Source organism: Artibeus jamaicensis, unplaced genomic scaffold (genome assembly GCF_021234435.1).
Source record: "Artibeus jamaicensis isolate MK-2021 breed Jamaican fruit bat unplaced genomic scaffold, CSHL_Jam_final contig_402, whole genome shotgun sequence".
Lineage (NCBI taxonomy): Eukaryota > Metazoa > Chordata > Mammalia > Chiroptera > Phyllostomidae > Artibeus > Artibeus jamaicensis.
The window spans coordinates 14,978,090-14,996,298 of record NW_026521818.1 but is presented as its reverse complement, the minus strand read 5'-3'; the positions used below and the strand labels follow the sequence as shown (position 1 = coordinate 14,996,298).

The 18,209-nt window shown below is 36.0% G+C and overlaps 1 protein-coding gene across 1 annotated transcript in view; it reads right to left on the bottom strand.

Annotated features, from left to right (window-relative positions):
* Nucleotides 1-17,793, bottom strand: part of SNX2 (sorting nexin 2) — a 59,100-nt gene extending 41,307 nt beyond the window's left edge. The window contains exon 1 of the mRNA XM_037165542.2: nt 17,623-17,793. Coding sequence (XP_037021437.1) covers nt 17,623-17,730 — 108 coding nt within the window. The 5' untranslated portion in view covers nt 17,731-17,793. The remainder of the gene's footprint in view (nt 1-17,622) is intronic.
* Between the last annotated feature and the right edge of the window lie 416 nt (nt 17,794-18,209).

Sequence of the window (18,209 nt, the reverse complement as noted above, 5' to 3'; positions counted from 1 at the left end):
TGCAACTAAAATTAAAGTAGCCCACTAGAGCCTGTTTTTCCACTGATTAACACTAAAAGCTCTAGACAGAATACAAATAAAATAAAATAAAAACCCTGAAAGTAAAAGCCCCAAATATGAAACATTACCCTTATGAGGGTCAAATTTACCATTTTTTCTTCTTTTCTCTTCCAGCTTTTCCTGAGGATGGTGCCAATTGAGAACTATACTAGGTGATTGTGCAGCAATGACTGCAAAAAAACCTGTCTTTCGGGCTATAGCATCAAGGCCCCTGCAACCTCCAGAACGTAGAGGGAAAGTTCTCCCCCTTCCCCTACACTGTCGTTCCTGGCCCTCCCTGAGGCCAGTAGTAGTTGCTAAGTACATAACAGCTGCAGTGATGAGACCGCCTGGATTGAATGAAACCCTCATAGGAAATATATAAAACGATTATTAATAGACAAAAAGGGAGGAATCTGCAGTAATACAATAATAGTAAGGGATTTTAATACTAAACATCAATGGACAGATCATTCAGACAGAAAATTAATTAGGAAATAATGGCTTTAAACATCATATTAGACAAGATTGACCTAATAGACATTTATAGAGCATTTAATCCTAAAACTGCAGAATACACATTTTTTCCAAGTACACACAGAACAAAATAAGCTTCAGTAAAGTCAAGAAGACAAATCATATCAAGCATCTTTTCCAACACACAATGGCATGAAACTAGAAATCAATTACAGGAAGAAAACGAGAAAAAACACAAATGCAGGGTGGGGCAAAAGTAGGTTTACAGTTGTGAGTATGCAAAAAACAGTTTATTTTTGTATTATTATTTACTGGTTACTGTATTATTTTCCATACAAAGAACTGTAAATCTACTTTTCCCCACTCTGCATGTGGACACTAAACAGCATGCAACCAATGGATCGAAGAGAAAATTCAAAACAAATTTTTAAAAAACTATCGTGAAATTAAAAAAATGAAAACACAACTTTTCAGAAGTAATGGGATGCAGCAAAAGATGTTAGTTCTAAGGGAAGTTTATAGCAAAAGAATAAAACCCAAAATAAACAGTAGGAAATAGTAAAGATCAAAACAGAAATAAACAAAGTAGAAATTTTAAAAATCATAGAAAAGATCAGTAAAACTAAGAGCTAGTTCTTTGAAAACACAAAAACAAACCTTTAGTAAAATTCATCAAGGAAAAAATAGAGTGCCCAATTACATAAAACTATAAATGAAAGGAAGAGAATTTACAATCAATACCACAGAAATACAAAACATCAGTAAAGAATACTAAGAACAACAAATTCTATAATCTGAAAGAGTTGGATAAATTTCCAGAAGTATATGACTGAACCAGGAAGAAATACTAAACCTAAATAGACCAATTACTAGCAACAAAATTGAAAAAGTAATCTTAAAAAATGCACAACAAATAAAACTCCAGGACTAGATGGCTTCACAAGTGAAATCTACCAAGTGTTCAAAGAACTAATGCCCACTCTTTTTTAAACTATTTCAAAAATCTGCAGTCCTGGCCAGTGTGGCTCAATTAGCTGGGACATTATCCCGTAAGGTTGCAGGTTCAATTCCCTGTCAGGGCGTATATCTAGGCTGCAGGTTTGATCCCAGTCTAGGCACACGATCCCCAATGGGAGGCAACCAACTGATGCTTCTTTCTTGCATCAATGTTTCTCTCTCCCTCCATAAAAGCAATGAAAACAAAATGTCCTCAAGTGAGGATGAAAAAAGTCTGTAAAGGAATACTTAACAGAACTCCCAAACCAGCTTCACATTGACACCAAAACTAGATAAAAACCTTACAAAAAAAGAAAATTACAGGCCAATACACTTGGTGAACATAGATGCAAAAATTCTTAACAATATTAACAAACTTAAATCAACAACATTACATAGATTATATACTATAAACAAGTGGGATTCGTCTCAGGGGTGCAAAGAAGGTCCAATAGCTGTAAATCAATTAATGTAATACATCACATTAACAAAACAAAGAATAAAAACCATATGATCATCTCAACTGATATAGAAAAAGCACGACAAAATTTGACCTTTCATGACATAATCTCTCAACAAAGTTGGTATAAAAGGAATATATCTACACATAATAAAGTCCATTTATGACTAACGCACTGCTAATATCATATCCAATGGTGAAAAGGTGAAAGCCTTCCTTAGAGAAAGGCTAACATGTCTTCCCCATGTCCAACATGTCCCACGTTGGACATGGGGAACGAGACAAAGACGCCCACTAAACACCACTTCTTTTCAACATGGTACCAAGTCCCAGCCACAGTATTCAGACAAGACAAAGAAATAAAAGGCATTCAAATCAGAAAGAAAGAAATAACTCTCTCCTTATTTGCAGATGACATGATGGTATATAGAGAACACCCTAGACTCCGAAAAACTTAGAATAAATGACCTCAGTAAAGTTGCAGACATAAAATACACAGAAATCTGTGTTTTCTATACACCAATAATGAACAATCAGAAAAAGAAATTAAGAAAACAATCAAATTTACAATTGCATCACACAGTATGAAATACCTTGGAAACATACAGTACTCTGTAAGTACTCTGAAAACTGTGAGACAAAGAAGAAAGAAACTGAACAAGATGTAAGTAAGTGGAAGATGCACCTTGCTCATCTACTGGAAGAACTTTTATTATTAAAATGTCCTTACTACCTAAAACAATATACAGTCAACGTGATCCCTATTGAAATATCAATGTGTTCTTCACTGAATTAAAACTACTTATCCTCAAATTTATATGCAACCACAAAAGAACCTGAATAACTAAAGAAAACATGAGAAAGGACAAAGTGGGAGGTATCACCCTCCTTGACATCAAACTATACTACAAAGCTACAGTATGATACTGGCATAAAAACAGGTTAATGAAACAGAGTAAAAAGCTCAGAAGTAATCCTCACTTATATAGTCCGTTAGTCTATAACAAAGGAGGCAAGGACATGTAAAGGGTAAAGACAGCCTCTTCAATAAGTGGTGGTGGCAAAACTGGATACACACACACACAGAGTTGGTCAACAAGTTCATTTAGGTTTTTCCCTAAGATAGCTCTAGTAATGCTTAGATGTTTTTAACTTCATTCAATACAATTTGTTAGTCTGTATTGTAACAGCTGGCATATTAGTGTGCACTTTAAAAAAGGCTATCAAAATTGGTGAAGAAAATAAGCATTTTCAACATATTATACTTTATTATTTCAAGAAAGGTAAAAACACTACTGAAATGCAAAAAAAGATTAGTGCAATGTATGGAGAAGGTGTTGTGACTGATCCAATGTGTTAAAAATGTTTTGTGAAGTTCTGTGCTGGAGGTTTCATGCTGGACGATGCTCCATGGTTGGGTAGGTACACCAGTTAAGTTGACAGCAATCAAGACATGAATTGAGAATAATCAACATTATACCACATGGGAGGTAGCCAACGTACTGAAATATCCAAATCAATAAAGTTACTGGTGAAAATAAAAAATATGTCTTTTACAAAAAATACTAAATGGACTCTTTGGCCAATCCAATATAACACAACAACAACAAAATGAGACCACTTTCTTACACCGTGTACAAAAATAAAGTCAAAATGAATTGAAGATTTAAATGTTAGACCTGAGACCATAAAACTCCTAAGAGAAAACACTGGCACAATTCTTAGCAATATCTTTTTAGATATATCTCCTCAAAGAAATAAAAAGAAAAAATAAACAAATGGGACTACATCAAACTAAAAAGATTTTGCACAGTGAAAGATATCAACAAAACAAAAAGACAACCTACTGAACAAAAGAAAATATCCACAAATGATATATCTAGTAAAGGATTAATATCTAAAATATAAGGAACTCACACAACATAACACCAAAAAAAAAACAAAAAGAAAAACCAAAAAGTCCAATTAAAAAATGGGCGGAAGACCAAGACAGACATTTCTCCCAAGAGGACATACAAATGACCAACAGACGTGAAAAGATATTCAACATCAATAACAGGGAACTGAAAATTAAAACCATAATGTGATGTCACCTCACACCTGTCAGAATAAATCCAATAAAAAGTGCTGGTGAGGGTGTAGAGGAAAGGGAACCCTCATGAACTGTCCATGGGATTGTAAATTTGTGAAGCAACTACGGACGACCTATGGAGTAGTCCTCGAAAACCTAAAAGGACTCGTACACCTGTCACATGACCCAGCAATTCCACTTCTGGGTATTCCATCCAAATAAAACAAAAACACTAATTCTGACTTCTGGTGAGAAATATACAACCCTTCGGTTTCCCTAAATATAATTTATTTTTCGTTAGCTGTTTCAAGTCTCTTAATTTTTAATCATTGTTTTTCAGTCTTTTTTTTAATGATGTGGCTGCAATTGGTACTCTCTGAAGTTGTCCTGTTTAGATTTTGCTTGTTCCTGAATCAAAATTTATGTCTTTCACTAAATTTAGGAAGTTTTTAGCCATCGTTTCTTGAAATATTTTTCTGTACTGCTCTTTCTAGGACACCAATAACATGAATGTTAAAATTTTTTATATTGCCTCACGGGTCTCTAAATTCTGTTCTTTTTTTCTTCAATTTTTCTGCCTCTGTTATGCAAAATGGATATTTTCTAATGATTTATCTTCAAGTTCACTGACATTTATCTCAAGAACTGTAAAGGGCCTAAAATTACACCCTTCTTGTAAGCTAGTAAAAAAACCTGTTTTATGGTTGCTGGAAGAAGGCACAATACAGAACTTTATTACAAAGCAGGACAAGCAGCGTGAATGTCATGTTTGTGACAACTGCCCTTGCCATTCACTTGCCAGGGTGGTGAGATAGAGGGGCCCAGGCTGATCCTGCACTGCTCTGGTTGTGTTACACCTGAGGAACCCAAGCCCAGAGAACCCAAATCACTTATAATAGGCAACAAAATCTGCCTGTTCTCTCCTCCAAAGGAGACATTATCTTTATTATACTACATAGTGAACAAACCTGGTCTGGCTCAGGAAAAGAGACACTTTTCTTTTTTTGAAGGCTGTTTCCCAGAAACACGGGCTTCTTTCAGAGTTTTAGCTGCCTGCACTGTCACACACTTTTGCTCAGCTTGGGTCACCCTTGCAGAAAAACAGTAAAAGAAGGCAGAGCAAAATACTAGTAAGAATTTCTGTTACCTATCCTTTAGAGTCCTGGGCTTTCTTTTTTCAGTTCTGCTGGCCAGAATAGTAGATGTTCTCTTGGGGTTTTATTTCTATTCCCCCACTGATGTCATTTTCAACATAATGTATGACAGGCATATAACTTTGAGATATATTTGTGATATTTAAGAAGATTCCTTCAGGAGATATAGGATTTGGGAACTATCTAGAGCCATTTGCATTTACCATAATCACAATTCAGATGAGCGGTTTTGTTTGTTTAATTCTCATACTACCACCCCCTTCCCTTTGGCAACCATTAGCTTGTTCAATTTTGTTCTGTTACTCATTTTTTTTTTTTTGGTTCCACATATAAGTGAGACCGTACAGTACTTGTCTTTCTCTTTCTGACTTATTTCACTTAGCATAATTACCCTTTAGGTCCATCCATGATGTCACAAATGAAAAGATTTCTTTCCTTTTTTACTGCTGAATAATATTCCATTGTGTGTGTGTTATTACGTCTTCTTCATCCATTCATCTATTGATGGGTATACGCTGATTCCACACTTGGCTATTACTAGTAATGCTGCAAACTATAACATAAAAGAAGGGAGGTAAATGGACCTATATCATTATAAGGCTCAGCATTTTGTTTGTAGAAAATACAATATTAACTCTAATTGGACTATAAATGGTTAGAGATATATTGTAATGCCTAAAATAATAGCCTTAAAATATATATTTACAGCTAGTCGAGGGAGATAAAGCAAAATATCTAGAAGATATATTAAAATAAAATACTAACAAACACTAAAGTAATATAAAAGAGGGGAGGAAAAGGGAAACTCTAGAAAAACAGTACACAAATGAAGTGGTAGATCTCATCCAAACTCACCAATAATTGCAGTAAATGTGAAGAGTCTAAACATACCAAATTAGATGTGGCTAGACTGGATATAAAAATAACAATACGTAAGAATTTGCTGCCTACAAATAACTTACTTTACAGATGCAGATGAGACCTGGAGTACTGCATCTGACATCAGGTAAAGAAGACTTCAGAATAAGGAGTATTATCAATAATAACAAGGGGCATCATATGATAAAAGAATTAATTTACCAAAAAATGGTAACAATGCTAAATGTCTATGTGTCTAACAATAGATCTTCAATATACATGAAGTTAAAACTGAACCAAAAAAAAGAAAAACATGAAAATCTATAATTTTACGTGAAGACTTTAACACTCTTCTCTCAGTAAATGACAGAACAGATAATAAGAAAAGATATATACCTGTAATATACTATCAACTGACCTGACTTAACAGTTATAGAACACTCCAACAATAACATCACAATATACACATTCTTTTCAAGTATACAAAGAATGTGCACCATAATAAACAATATTCTGGGTCATAAGACAAGCCTTAATAAATTTAGAAGAACTGAAAGCATAAAACAACGATCATAATCAAAATAAATTAAAAATCAATAACAGAAAGTGACCTAGAAAACCCTTCAAATTTGAAAGCTAATACACTACTAACTAAACCATGTCAAATAGGAAGTCACAAATGAAACTAGAAAATAGCTTAAACTGAATGAAAAAAATATCAAAAATTTTGAGATGTAACTAAAGTGGTAAAAAAAAAAATGGTCTCAAATCAAAAATCTGACTCTGAAAAGATCTCAATAATATGACAAACCTTTATCAAGATTAAATGACTAAATAAAGAAGCGAGCAAAGACACAAATTATCAATACCAGTAATGACAAATGATGAGAATCACCCACAGACCTCACAGACTTGGTAAGGGAGTATTATGAAAAAAATCTATGCCCCCAAATTTCTCAATTTTTAATGGACAAATTCCTTGAAAGATACATACTACACCAAAATTTACCAAGAAGTCCTCTATCTATTATAGGCACTGAATTTATAATCAAAAGTCTTCCAACAAACAAAACTACATGCTAAGATGACTCCTCTAGTGAGCTCTATCATTTAAAGAAGACATAAAACTAATTTCATTCAACTCCTTCAAGAATATAAAAGAGGAATAAAACAACTGAATTCATTTAATGAGGCTAGCACTAGTGATATCAATATCAAGCAAACACATTACAAGTAGGAGAAAACAGTGCAAATATCTGTCACAACCATGGATACAAGAGCCTAAACAAACCAAAAAAAAAGCAAACTGAAACCAGGTATGTGTGTGTGTATGTGTGTGTATACATACACACACATACATACATGCATACATACATACATATATTATGACTATGTGTGGTTTATCCTAGGAACATGGGTTTATTCAACAATTGGAAATCAATGTAATCCACTTTATCAAAAAAACTAAAGAAAATTTGTCCTGGCCAGTGTGGTTCAGTTGGTTGGACATCGTCCCATAAACTGAAAGGTCATGAGTTCAATTCCCAGTCAGGGCACATGCCTAGGCTGTGGGTTAGGTTTCCAGTTGGGGTGCACACAGGAGGCAACTGATAGATGTTTCTCACACTGATGTTTCTTTCACTCTCTTTTTTCACCCCTTTCCCAAACAAACAAGTAAGTAAGTAAGTAAATAAAGCAAGTGAGCAAAGCATGTATATGTCCTAGGGTAAGGATAAAAGAAAAACCTAAAGAAAAAACTATATGACCATCTTATTAGATGCAAAAATGCATTTGTCAAAATCAACATTCATTTATGGATACAAAATTTCAGAAAACTAAGAATAGAAGGGAACTCCTTTAACACCTACAAAGCAATTAATGGATAACTTAGTATTTAAGCAAGAAAAAATGAATATGTTCCTCCTATGACCACAAAAGGGCAAAGAATATCCAGTCTCACTGCTTCTATTCAATATAACACTAGTGGCCCTAGCTAGTGCTTTAAGGCAAGATTTTTTAAAAGGCATAAAGATGGATGGATGGATGGGAGGGACGAAGGGAGGGAAGGAACAAATTCTAATCACAGATAACATGATTATCTGCCTAGAAAAATCCCAAGGACTCTATAAAAACCCTAGTAGAACTAATGAGTGCTTAGCACGGTTGCAGGAAATGGGGTCAATATGCCACCCATGAGCAAATGTAAAAAGAAAAGTACCGTAAAACCATGTAATACTTAGGTATAAACTAAGAAAATATGTGCTTGATCTTTATGCAGAAAACTAATAAACACTGATGAAAATCAGATAAAATATATAGAGATGGAGAAAAATAGTATTCTTATGGCTTAAAGGCTTAACACTGTTAATATTAATTGTCCCTAAACTAATAAATGGTAGAAATCAATAAATTGATTATGACATTATATGGCAAGGCAAAAAAAAACTATAATAGTGAAGACAGTTTTGAAAAGAAGGGTCAGTGGATTCACACTACCTGATTTCAATACTGAGTCACAGTAATCGAGGCAACCTAAAACCGGCAAAAGGGCAGTCAACAGATCAATGCACAGAAGAGAGTCCAGAAACAGAACCACACATATATATACTCAATTGATTTTTGACAAAGAGGCAAAACCAACCCAATAGAGAAACTTTCTGAGCCTAAGTGCTTCTTTAACTTAGCATAAAGCATCTGAGATTCAACAATGTTGTTGGATGTATTGCAAAATACCATCAACCAAATTGATCTAACATTTATAGAACATTCCACCCAACATCAGACTATACATTCTTCTCAAATTCACATATACTATTTACCATGACAGAACATATTCTGAGTCATAAAATAAACCTTAAGCATATGATTACCTCTCAACAAATGGTGGTGGAACAACTATATATCTCTACTTGCAAAAATAATGAATCTCAATGCCTATGAAAACTAACTCAAAATGAATCCCAGTCCTAAATGTAAATCCAAAACTACAAAACTTCTAGAGGAAAATATAAGCAAAGCCCTTGTGAGCCTGGGTTAATGCTAGCAGAGGATTTCATATGTGACATATAAAGTACTATCAAAAAAGAAAGGATAACTTGAACTTCATCAAAATAACAAACTTTTGTTCTACGGAAAACACTGTTACTACCATGAAAAGACAAGCCACAGGCCAAGAAAAAAATACCTGCCATAGTATTTGTATTTTGAATCTATAAAAATTTCTCAAAACTCAATGAGGAAACCCAATTTCTAAAATATGCAAAAGATGTGAAAACACACTTCACCATAGAAGATAATTTTCAGGGGGTGTATATATACATATATGTGTATGTGTGTGTGTGTGTGTCTGTATACATGAAAAGATATTGGGGACCACTTTTTGTGGTATCAGAGACTGGAACCCTGGGTGAGTGAGGCCCTGAAAGAGGCCTGTAAGTCTCGACCAGAACGCCAGGAATGCTGGAGGCAGGCACATCCTAGAACTAGCATGAAGGGTTCCTGTGGGAGGTCAGGCCTAAAGAATGCATTACATATACCCCTAGAGGCTTGCTTCCCTTAGCCCTGTGGCCAGGAATCAGATATCTAAATCCAAAGCAGGAGTAAACTCCTAATCTCATGAACCCCGCCTTAACTACCCTCTGGCACCAACATATCTAACAGTCCCTGACCTGAGGCAGATCTGTGTTTCCTCGATTGTTATCTATAGATAACATCTGTTTTCTATAAATATGGCCTTTAGAGATTGATTGATGAGCTTTGCAAGCATACTGAATACCCCTGCACATAGGGATTCTAATAAAAGCAGTGTAGGAGAAGGGGTGGGGCATTCTCCACTAGAGGGAATTGCCACTCCCTCTCCTGCCAGAACACGTTCCGCCAGGACGGGGCATCCCACAAAAATATACTCAGAACCCTTAATCATCAGAGAACACATATTAAAACCACAATGGGATAAACACTACACACTGACTAGAATGTTTAAAAAATCAGTGGTGTGCTAGTAAATGTTTAGCAACCAGGTCTCAGGGAGAGAAGACCCTGATTTTTAGCTTTGGCTGATTTCTGTGGCATAAACATGTTCACTGTGCCTGATTACCCCTCACCTGTGAAGTTTGGAAAATATGTACTTTTCTCCATACAGACAGATACAATATACATATATCTTCAACAGCATAAGAAAACAGTAAAACGTAGTAATGGAATTAGGAAGTGACAAGTTTAAAATACTTATTACCTTTGCTTTTAATGTAATTTAATTATAAATTTATATACTTTAATTTTTAACAACGCCTATATTTACTAACCAGTTTACAAAATTACTGAAAATTAAACAATCATCTTTTGAGTGAGTATAAACTAGCCTCAAGCTCACCACTGCTTAAAATAAAAAGTTATACTAACAAGTGCTGACAAGAATGTGGAACAATTAGAATTCTCATTCATTGATGACAGGAATGCAAAATGATATAGCTGCTCTGGAAAAGAGTTTGGCAGTTTCTTCCCTCTCTGCGTCTCTTACAATCTTTTATCATTAAAATTATAAAATTTTAATTATCAAATTATAAGATTTCAGAAATCAAATGCATGCAAACCTAACCAGAGGCTACAATAGACATATCCAGCTTCATACAAGGTTTTGTGGAGCTAGCTTAAAGGAAAATAACTTTTATCACAACAGGAAATACAGTAATATGCTTTTTTCTCGAAGATTCATGCATGTCTTTTCATGAAACCACAGATAATCAATTCTCAAAACAGTATCCTATTGAAAACGAGTAATATTATACTACAGCCATTAACTTGTGAGACTAAAAGCAAATGACCTCACCTCCCTCTACCTTATCTCCCTGAAACCTTTTTGAGAGAAATGTTGGCAGTTTCTTACAAAGTTATATATGTATTAACCATACAACCCAGCAATTCTACCCTAAGTATTTACACAAAAGAAATAGAAGCTGTGCTCATAAAAAGCCTATACATAAATGTTCATATTGGTTGGTTTTACTCATTAATGCCCAAAACTGGAAACAACGAAATATCCTTCAACAACCAACTGTGATATGTACATACAATAAATTCAGTAATAAAAATAAATGAACTACTGCTATATGCAATAACATTGATAAATCTCAAAGGCTTTATGCCAAGTTACAGAAACTAGACTCAAGAAGTTTCACACTGTATGATTATTCCATTTATATGACATTCTGGAAAAGTCAAAACTATAGGTGGAAAAAAAAAATCACAGGTTGCCAGAGGCTAGGAATGGAAGGGGTTAACTACATGAGAGAATTTTGAGGGGTTTGGGGGAATATGGAGGTGTTCCATACCTTGACTAAGGTGGTAGTGAACTTTACTAAATCAAGATAAATTTCATCTCAACTAAAAACTATCATCACAGGGGGAAAAAACCCACAAGAGTTCAATTTCATAGGAATGTGTGCATTTGTAAAATTAACTTTAAAGAATAATCTTAACCCTGACTGGGTCGCTCAGGTTGGTTAGAATCTTTCTGATATGTCAAGGTTGCAGGTTTGATCTCCTCTCCAGTTAGGGTACACACAAGAAGCAACCAATGAATGGAGAAATTAATAACAAATCAATGTTTCTCTTTCTCTCTTTTCAAAATCAATAAAAAATTAGTAATTTTATTCTTTTTAAAAAAAGTCTGCAAAAGAATTGAGCATCTGTGCCTCAAGCAACTTCACCAAATAACATTTTTATGGGCACTAAAAGTAATTCATTCTAAAAATTTTAAATGTAATGGTTTCAAGAGAAAGTGGTCAACAGAAGTCAAACCTCTTGTTGCAGCATAAATCTCCATGCCGCTGCCTTTGAACACCTGTACATGAAATGTTTTTTTCCTCTGAAACATTTATAATTCACAATAAAATTTTCAAAAATTAATACATTTAAAGTTGAAGACCTATCTAAGATTAGAAAACACAACTAAGAAAACAAATTACACCCTGTTGCAGTGGGACAATAGATATTAAACTTTAGTTCCTCCTTTATCAAGCTAGAGTCTCTACTTACTCTTAATGTTTCCCACTTTCAGGGTTCCAAAGATCATCTCAATGTAATTAAATCACTGCAGTCTTCTCTAGTATTTCTGTAGTTTATGCATGTTTCATTTACACATGTATCACCTGGTACTACAGGTTTTTGGTCACACAGCTATGTTTATATATCGACTCATATTGAGGGAACACTATTTCCACAGAGAGTCTAGTTTACTGTTATTAAATAAATTTATGGCAGACTCCAAATCTACTTCTCTAGCTCATCCAACATTTTTTAGCTATCTAATGTTATCTTCATTGGTATACTGTAATCCCAAATGAAATAAACTCATAATTTCTTCTCCTAAAAATCACTTGAAGGATTATAAATCCTAAAATGTCTTTTACTCTGCTGCTGCATCAATTTCCTTTCCTCCTTTTTTATTTTCACTTTCTTTTTGAAGCCTTTAACCTCATATTAAAATATCTTTCATCTAATCAACCTAACAATTATAACTCCCATTCAAATTTATCCCTCGGACTTCCGGCATATTAATATTCCCAAGGTGATTTTTGTTACTGTCACACAAACCTTACACAGCTTTCACCCACCCACACAACAAATTTCAAATCCCTTTAAAATCTTTCCACATAGAAAACGTGTGATATCCTACAGTCAGCAACTCTGAATTATTCAGTTTCCTAGAATATGGACTAAATCTTAAGTGATCCTTGCCATTCTCCCACTTTGAAATTTCATTCTACCCTTTGAGCTCTCAAATATTACATCCTCACTGAGTGTTTCTCGGCCAACAAAAACATTTACTGTTCACCTACTCTATGGCAATAACAATAAGAATTAGAATCTCTGCATTTCACTGGTATTTTCAGTGAAAACTGATGTGTTTTCAGGTCATGTAATCCCAGTCCATCTATATCAGATTTATGTGTGCCTCCTTCTCCACTGGAAATTTTTGTCCTCAAAGACGTGCAGTATTCTTGCTGATATTTGCATTCCCATTATCACCTAAACAGTAGCAGAGAGTAAATACTCAAGTATTTACTGAAGTGAACCAAGTATGGTATCTTCTGAGTACTAACAGCATGGGATTACATGATGGGAAAGTAATTCTAAGACCTGTGAGTCTCCGAACTGGAAATTTCACTTGAAATGCTCTATAAACTCTATCATGTGAAAGGAAGCTGTGGTCCTCATCTTAACTTCAGCCAACCCTTAGATCTGAGGTTAGTATAAGAACCAGGTGTAAACATCTACAGTCAACTGATTTTGGACAAGGGTGCCAAGACCACTGAATGGGGAAAGAATAGTTTTTTCAACAAATGATGGTGAGACAACTGGACTGCCACATGCAAAAGAATGAGGTTAGATCCTTACTTCTTAGCATATATAAAAATTAACTCAAAACAGATTAAAGACCTAAATGTAAGAGCCAAAACTATTAAATTCTTAGATGAAAACATGATTTTGGATTCGGCAGGGGATTCTTCTATAGGACATTGAAAACATGAGCAACAAAATTAAAAAATGGACTTCATCAAAGTTTTTGTACTTCAAAGACCATCATAAATAAATGAAAAGACAACCCACAGAATGGAAGAAAAGTTTGCAAATCATGTTATCAGTTTTTAAAAAAAGAACTTTAATCTAAAATATATAAAGAATTCTTACAATTCAATGATTAACAACCCAGTTAAAAATTAGCAAAGGATCTAAACAGAAATTTTTCCTAGGAAGTTACACATAGGGGTAGTAAGCACATGAAAAGATGTATGACATAATTAGTCATCAGGAAAATGCAACAAAAACCATACTAATAAACCACTTCATACTCATTGTAACGTCTAGAATCAAAAACAGAAGAACGAGTTCAGTGATGATGTGGAAAAACTGCTACCCTCACACACGGCTGTTAGGAATGCAAAATGATGTGGCTACTTTGACAAACCACTGTGTCAATTCTTCAAATGATTAAATGTGGAGTTACCTTATGACCCAGTAATTCTATTTGTTCATGAATGTTTATTGCAGCATTATTTGTAATAGCCAAAATGTGTAAACAACCCAAATGTCCATCAACTGACAGATGGACAAACAAAAAGTGGTACAGCCACATAATGGAATATTATTTAGGCATAAAAAAGAATGAAGAAGTCTTTGAAAACATTATGCTCAGTGAAAAAAGTCAGTCCCTAAAGACCACACACTATATGATTTCATTCATACAAAGTCCAGAGTGGGGAAGACTATAGAGACAGAAAGTAAGTTAGTGGTAGCTTAAGGTTGGGATCAGAGGAGTTTGAGGAATGGGAACAGGAGGTAAGTTAAGGGTATGAGTTTTTAAATTTATTTTCTTTAGTGATGAAAACATTCTAAGACAATTATGATGATGATGGCATATATCTGTGAATGTACTAAAATCCATTAAATTGCACATACTAAATGGAGGCATTGTATGGTATGTGAATTGTATCTCAACAGGGCTGTTTTTAAGGACTATATTTACTTACTATTTAGAGAGAGGGGAAGGGAGGGAGAAAGACAGAGAAAGAAACATCAATGTGAGAGAGAAACATTGATCAGTTGTATATACCCTGACAAGGAAATGAACCTGAAACCCAGGCAAGCACACTAACCGGAACTGAACTGGTGCCCTTCTGCTGTGTAGAACCACACCCAACTAACTAAACCAAACTGGTCAGGGCTATCAACAAAGCTGTTTTTTTTTTAAAAAGTGCAGGCATCTGATATAAATTTTCTGAGTTTTTATTATTTTTCAGGTGCTGTCTTACCAATACATGCCTCCTTAGGGTAAGTATCTTTTACGCTTAGGATTGTATCTTTTAAGGAAAAGAGAGTACTTCTGAACAATGTAAAGCTTTGCTTCTCAGGTATCAAAGAAGAAAATGGCTTTTGTCAGTTTTCCCCCCTCGCATTCCCTTTCCTGCCTCCAATGTTGACCTCCCATCACTTTGTTCCATAATCACAACAGAAACATGCACTACAGGGTTTTATTATGCCTTATTTACTGAATATAGCTTTATGTGACTGTTCTTAATTTTGAAAGGAAAAAAGCTTAATACTGGGTTTAAAATATACTCATAGGGTTTATAGACACTAAATTGTATAATCACTGCAAGTTTGACAATTGACATAAAAGTTGTCTATAATTTGATTTTCACTTATATGAATTTCAATTGATTTTTCTCCTTCAAATGCCTTTACAGAAAAGTTTCCACATGAACAGTATAATTTAAAAAATCCTAACTTATGTTTTTAAAACTGAAAATCACTAATTTATATGTCTTACTTTCAATTTACAGCTAGATGATAACTATTTTCTTAGGTAACAACTATTCAAAGCAGATGATCGGGATCATAATCACCAGGAATTTTGCCACTAACTAACTAATTCATTGTTGTCTATAAACCAGAAGCATTGTCATTAAGGATAGTTGGTTAAAAATGTAGAATACTGGGTTTATTCCAGTCTTACAGAATCAGAATGTGCACTTCAGTAAGATCCCTAAGTAATCTGTGTATAAAGTTTAAAAAGCACCGACCTAGAGCACTTATTAAACATGCAGATTCCAATGAGGCAAAGGCATGTGCATTTTAAACAAGTATCCTATGGTTTCTGCTGCACACTGAAATATAAGAACTGTTTGAAAGAAAAGTGAAGTACTGAAAGAACATCTCTTTAGGAATGTTTTGGTATATCAAGAAATACTGTTATCTAGCATTCCCCAAATAGGAGAGAGAAAAAAAAAAAGAATTTGAGTTTATACTCAGTTATACTCCCTTATAATAGTTTAACTCATAGTTATACTTCCTTATAATTAATAACCTGAATCAGTCTATGAAATAAGGGATTTAGATGAACAATCAAAAGCACCTTTATTTATAACTTTCACAGTGCACTAACCAAGATAAATGTACTCATACTCAAATTCTATAGACATTTACTGGAAAAAGTCAAATACCTTATTAAAAAGTTCCATCCAAATGGAAACATATAATTCCTTTCACTCAACTCTAAAATACATCAATTAAACAGAAGGATCAGTTCACAGTACTCTAGTTTACATTAGGTCACTGAACTTTCTCCTGAACCTTGCTAGTGGAAAACCTCTGTTTTGCACTCCAAGACAACAAAGGTCCCAGAATCCCACAGACATTAACTTTCAATACAGTGGCTGTATAGTATGTATAAAGGGCTAAAAGGATACTAACCCCCAAAGGTAATTTGTTCTGTAAGATCACTTTTCCTAATTCTTAGGAAATGCTGGTTTTGACAACCTGGCAAACATTTACTAAATGCAAATGTTCAAGATTTTGTGAGGCACACAAAGATGATCACGGCACTATGCGCAGCCTGGGGAAGCACGTGATCTGAGGGGAGGTATAGTTTGGCCAACATCTGCAAATGCAATTAGCAGAACGTGGTCAGTATTGAAAACGTTTCCCAGAAGTTCCCAGTTGCAGATAACTGAACTTCAGATAACAGCTACTTTACAGTAATTTCCAACTGATTTGATGCAGAGATGAACAAGCCAAGAAAGCTTATTAACAAGCAGATTATAAGTAAAGCATGAGGTAAACAAACAGCCCTCTGGAAAACATGCTTACATTTTGCTACATAGACACACACTTAAAACTGGACAATGAGGTGTATGTGCTTTTTTCGGATGCAAAGCCACTAAACATGAACTGGATGCAGGAGACCCCATACAGTTAAGTTCATAGAGGGTGTTTCCTTTGACAAAAACAGGAACTCTCAATTTCAGAGATCGCTGACCATGCGAGAAAAGAGGAAAAGGGAGTGAGGGCCCGTTTTTACTTCTCCCCTGGTAACTTTAAAAACACACACACAAACACACAACAGCTTCCTGGACTACTCCTTCCCTTCAACTTTATATTTTACAAATACTATGATCCTTAAAAAATCTAGGACTAAAGACAACAAAACCGGTCAAATGCATTTACCTACTTAATAATTCAAAAAAGAGGCACCACCTTCAAGGGGAACTGGCAGTGCGTGAAAGGCCATGACTGGGGAAAGCGCACCCACGGGCTCCCTCCACACCTCGGGGCACTCAGCGCTCACTTAGCTGCTCTCCCCTCTCAGGGGCGCATCACCCCTAGGGAAGGGAAAAAGCAAGCACCTTTCCAAAGGGGTGCGCCGGGAAGAGCGATGATGTCTACTAGGACCCAGGACCAGACCTTCTCTGGTCTAGAAGAAAAGGTGCAGGTAACACCTACGAAGGCCATCTGAATAGGAAAAGGACTCGGAGAGGGTCTGTCAGGTCCCTGTTCCTCTGGGGATACGGTCAGATCCCGGGCCGGTTGGTCAGAGGAGGCCCAGCCACCCAGGCCAACCCCAGCCTACTGACAGGTGCCCCAGGTGGGGTCGGCGTCACAGGTGTCTTCCTGGTTAAGTCCTCGCAAACCCAGGGGGGTGGGGAGGGGCAAACCACGGCAGGGAAAAGCCACCTAAAAGGTGAGACGCGCAGCGGCACGCCGCACACACGGTGACGCGGTCTCACCTCTAGGGTGGAAACAGTGCTCGTGAAAAGGTCTTCTCCGTCCTCTTGCTCTTCAAAGTCGCTGGGCTTCCCGTCCCCCAGTGGAGGAGGCTCCCTCTCCGCCGCCATCTTCGCTTGCCCAGACGACTGCGCGAGCGGGCTTCTCGGACCCGTCACGTGAGCACTCCAGGCTGGAAGCGGGCGGTGCGCTGGCCGCCTGCTCCCCCGCCTCCCCGGCCTGCCTCTTGTGGCCCCGCCCAGCAGCGCATGGCCCCGCCTCCGGCCTCGTGATGCCCTCCTGGAGCGCCAGGAGGGCCTGGAGCTCAGCCCCCAGTATTTCTCTATCCCCATGTCGTTGTCTGGGTTTGGGCTCATTTTTCCCGCCCACTTGCTGTACTGAGTTTCGTGGAAGAAACTGGGACTTCTATTGCCACATCACATACTTAGCAGGAGTAGGCCAAACAATTTCTGTTGGAGTTACTGGTTTTAAAACCTGCTTTAGGAAGTGGAAGACCTGGGGAACCACTTGGATTATACCCAGAAGGAGGAAAAGATTAAGAATTGATGGAAGAGAGACTTCTCATATATCTCTCAACTGTGTCCAGTAG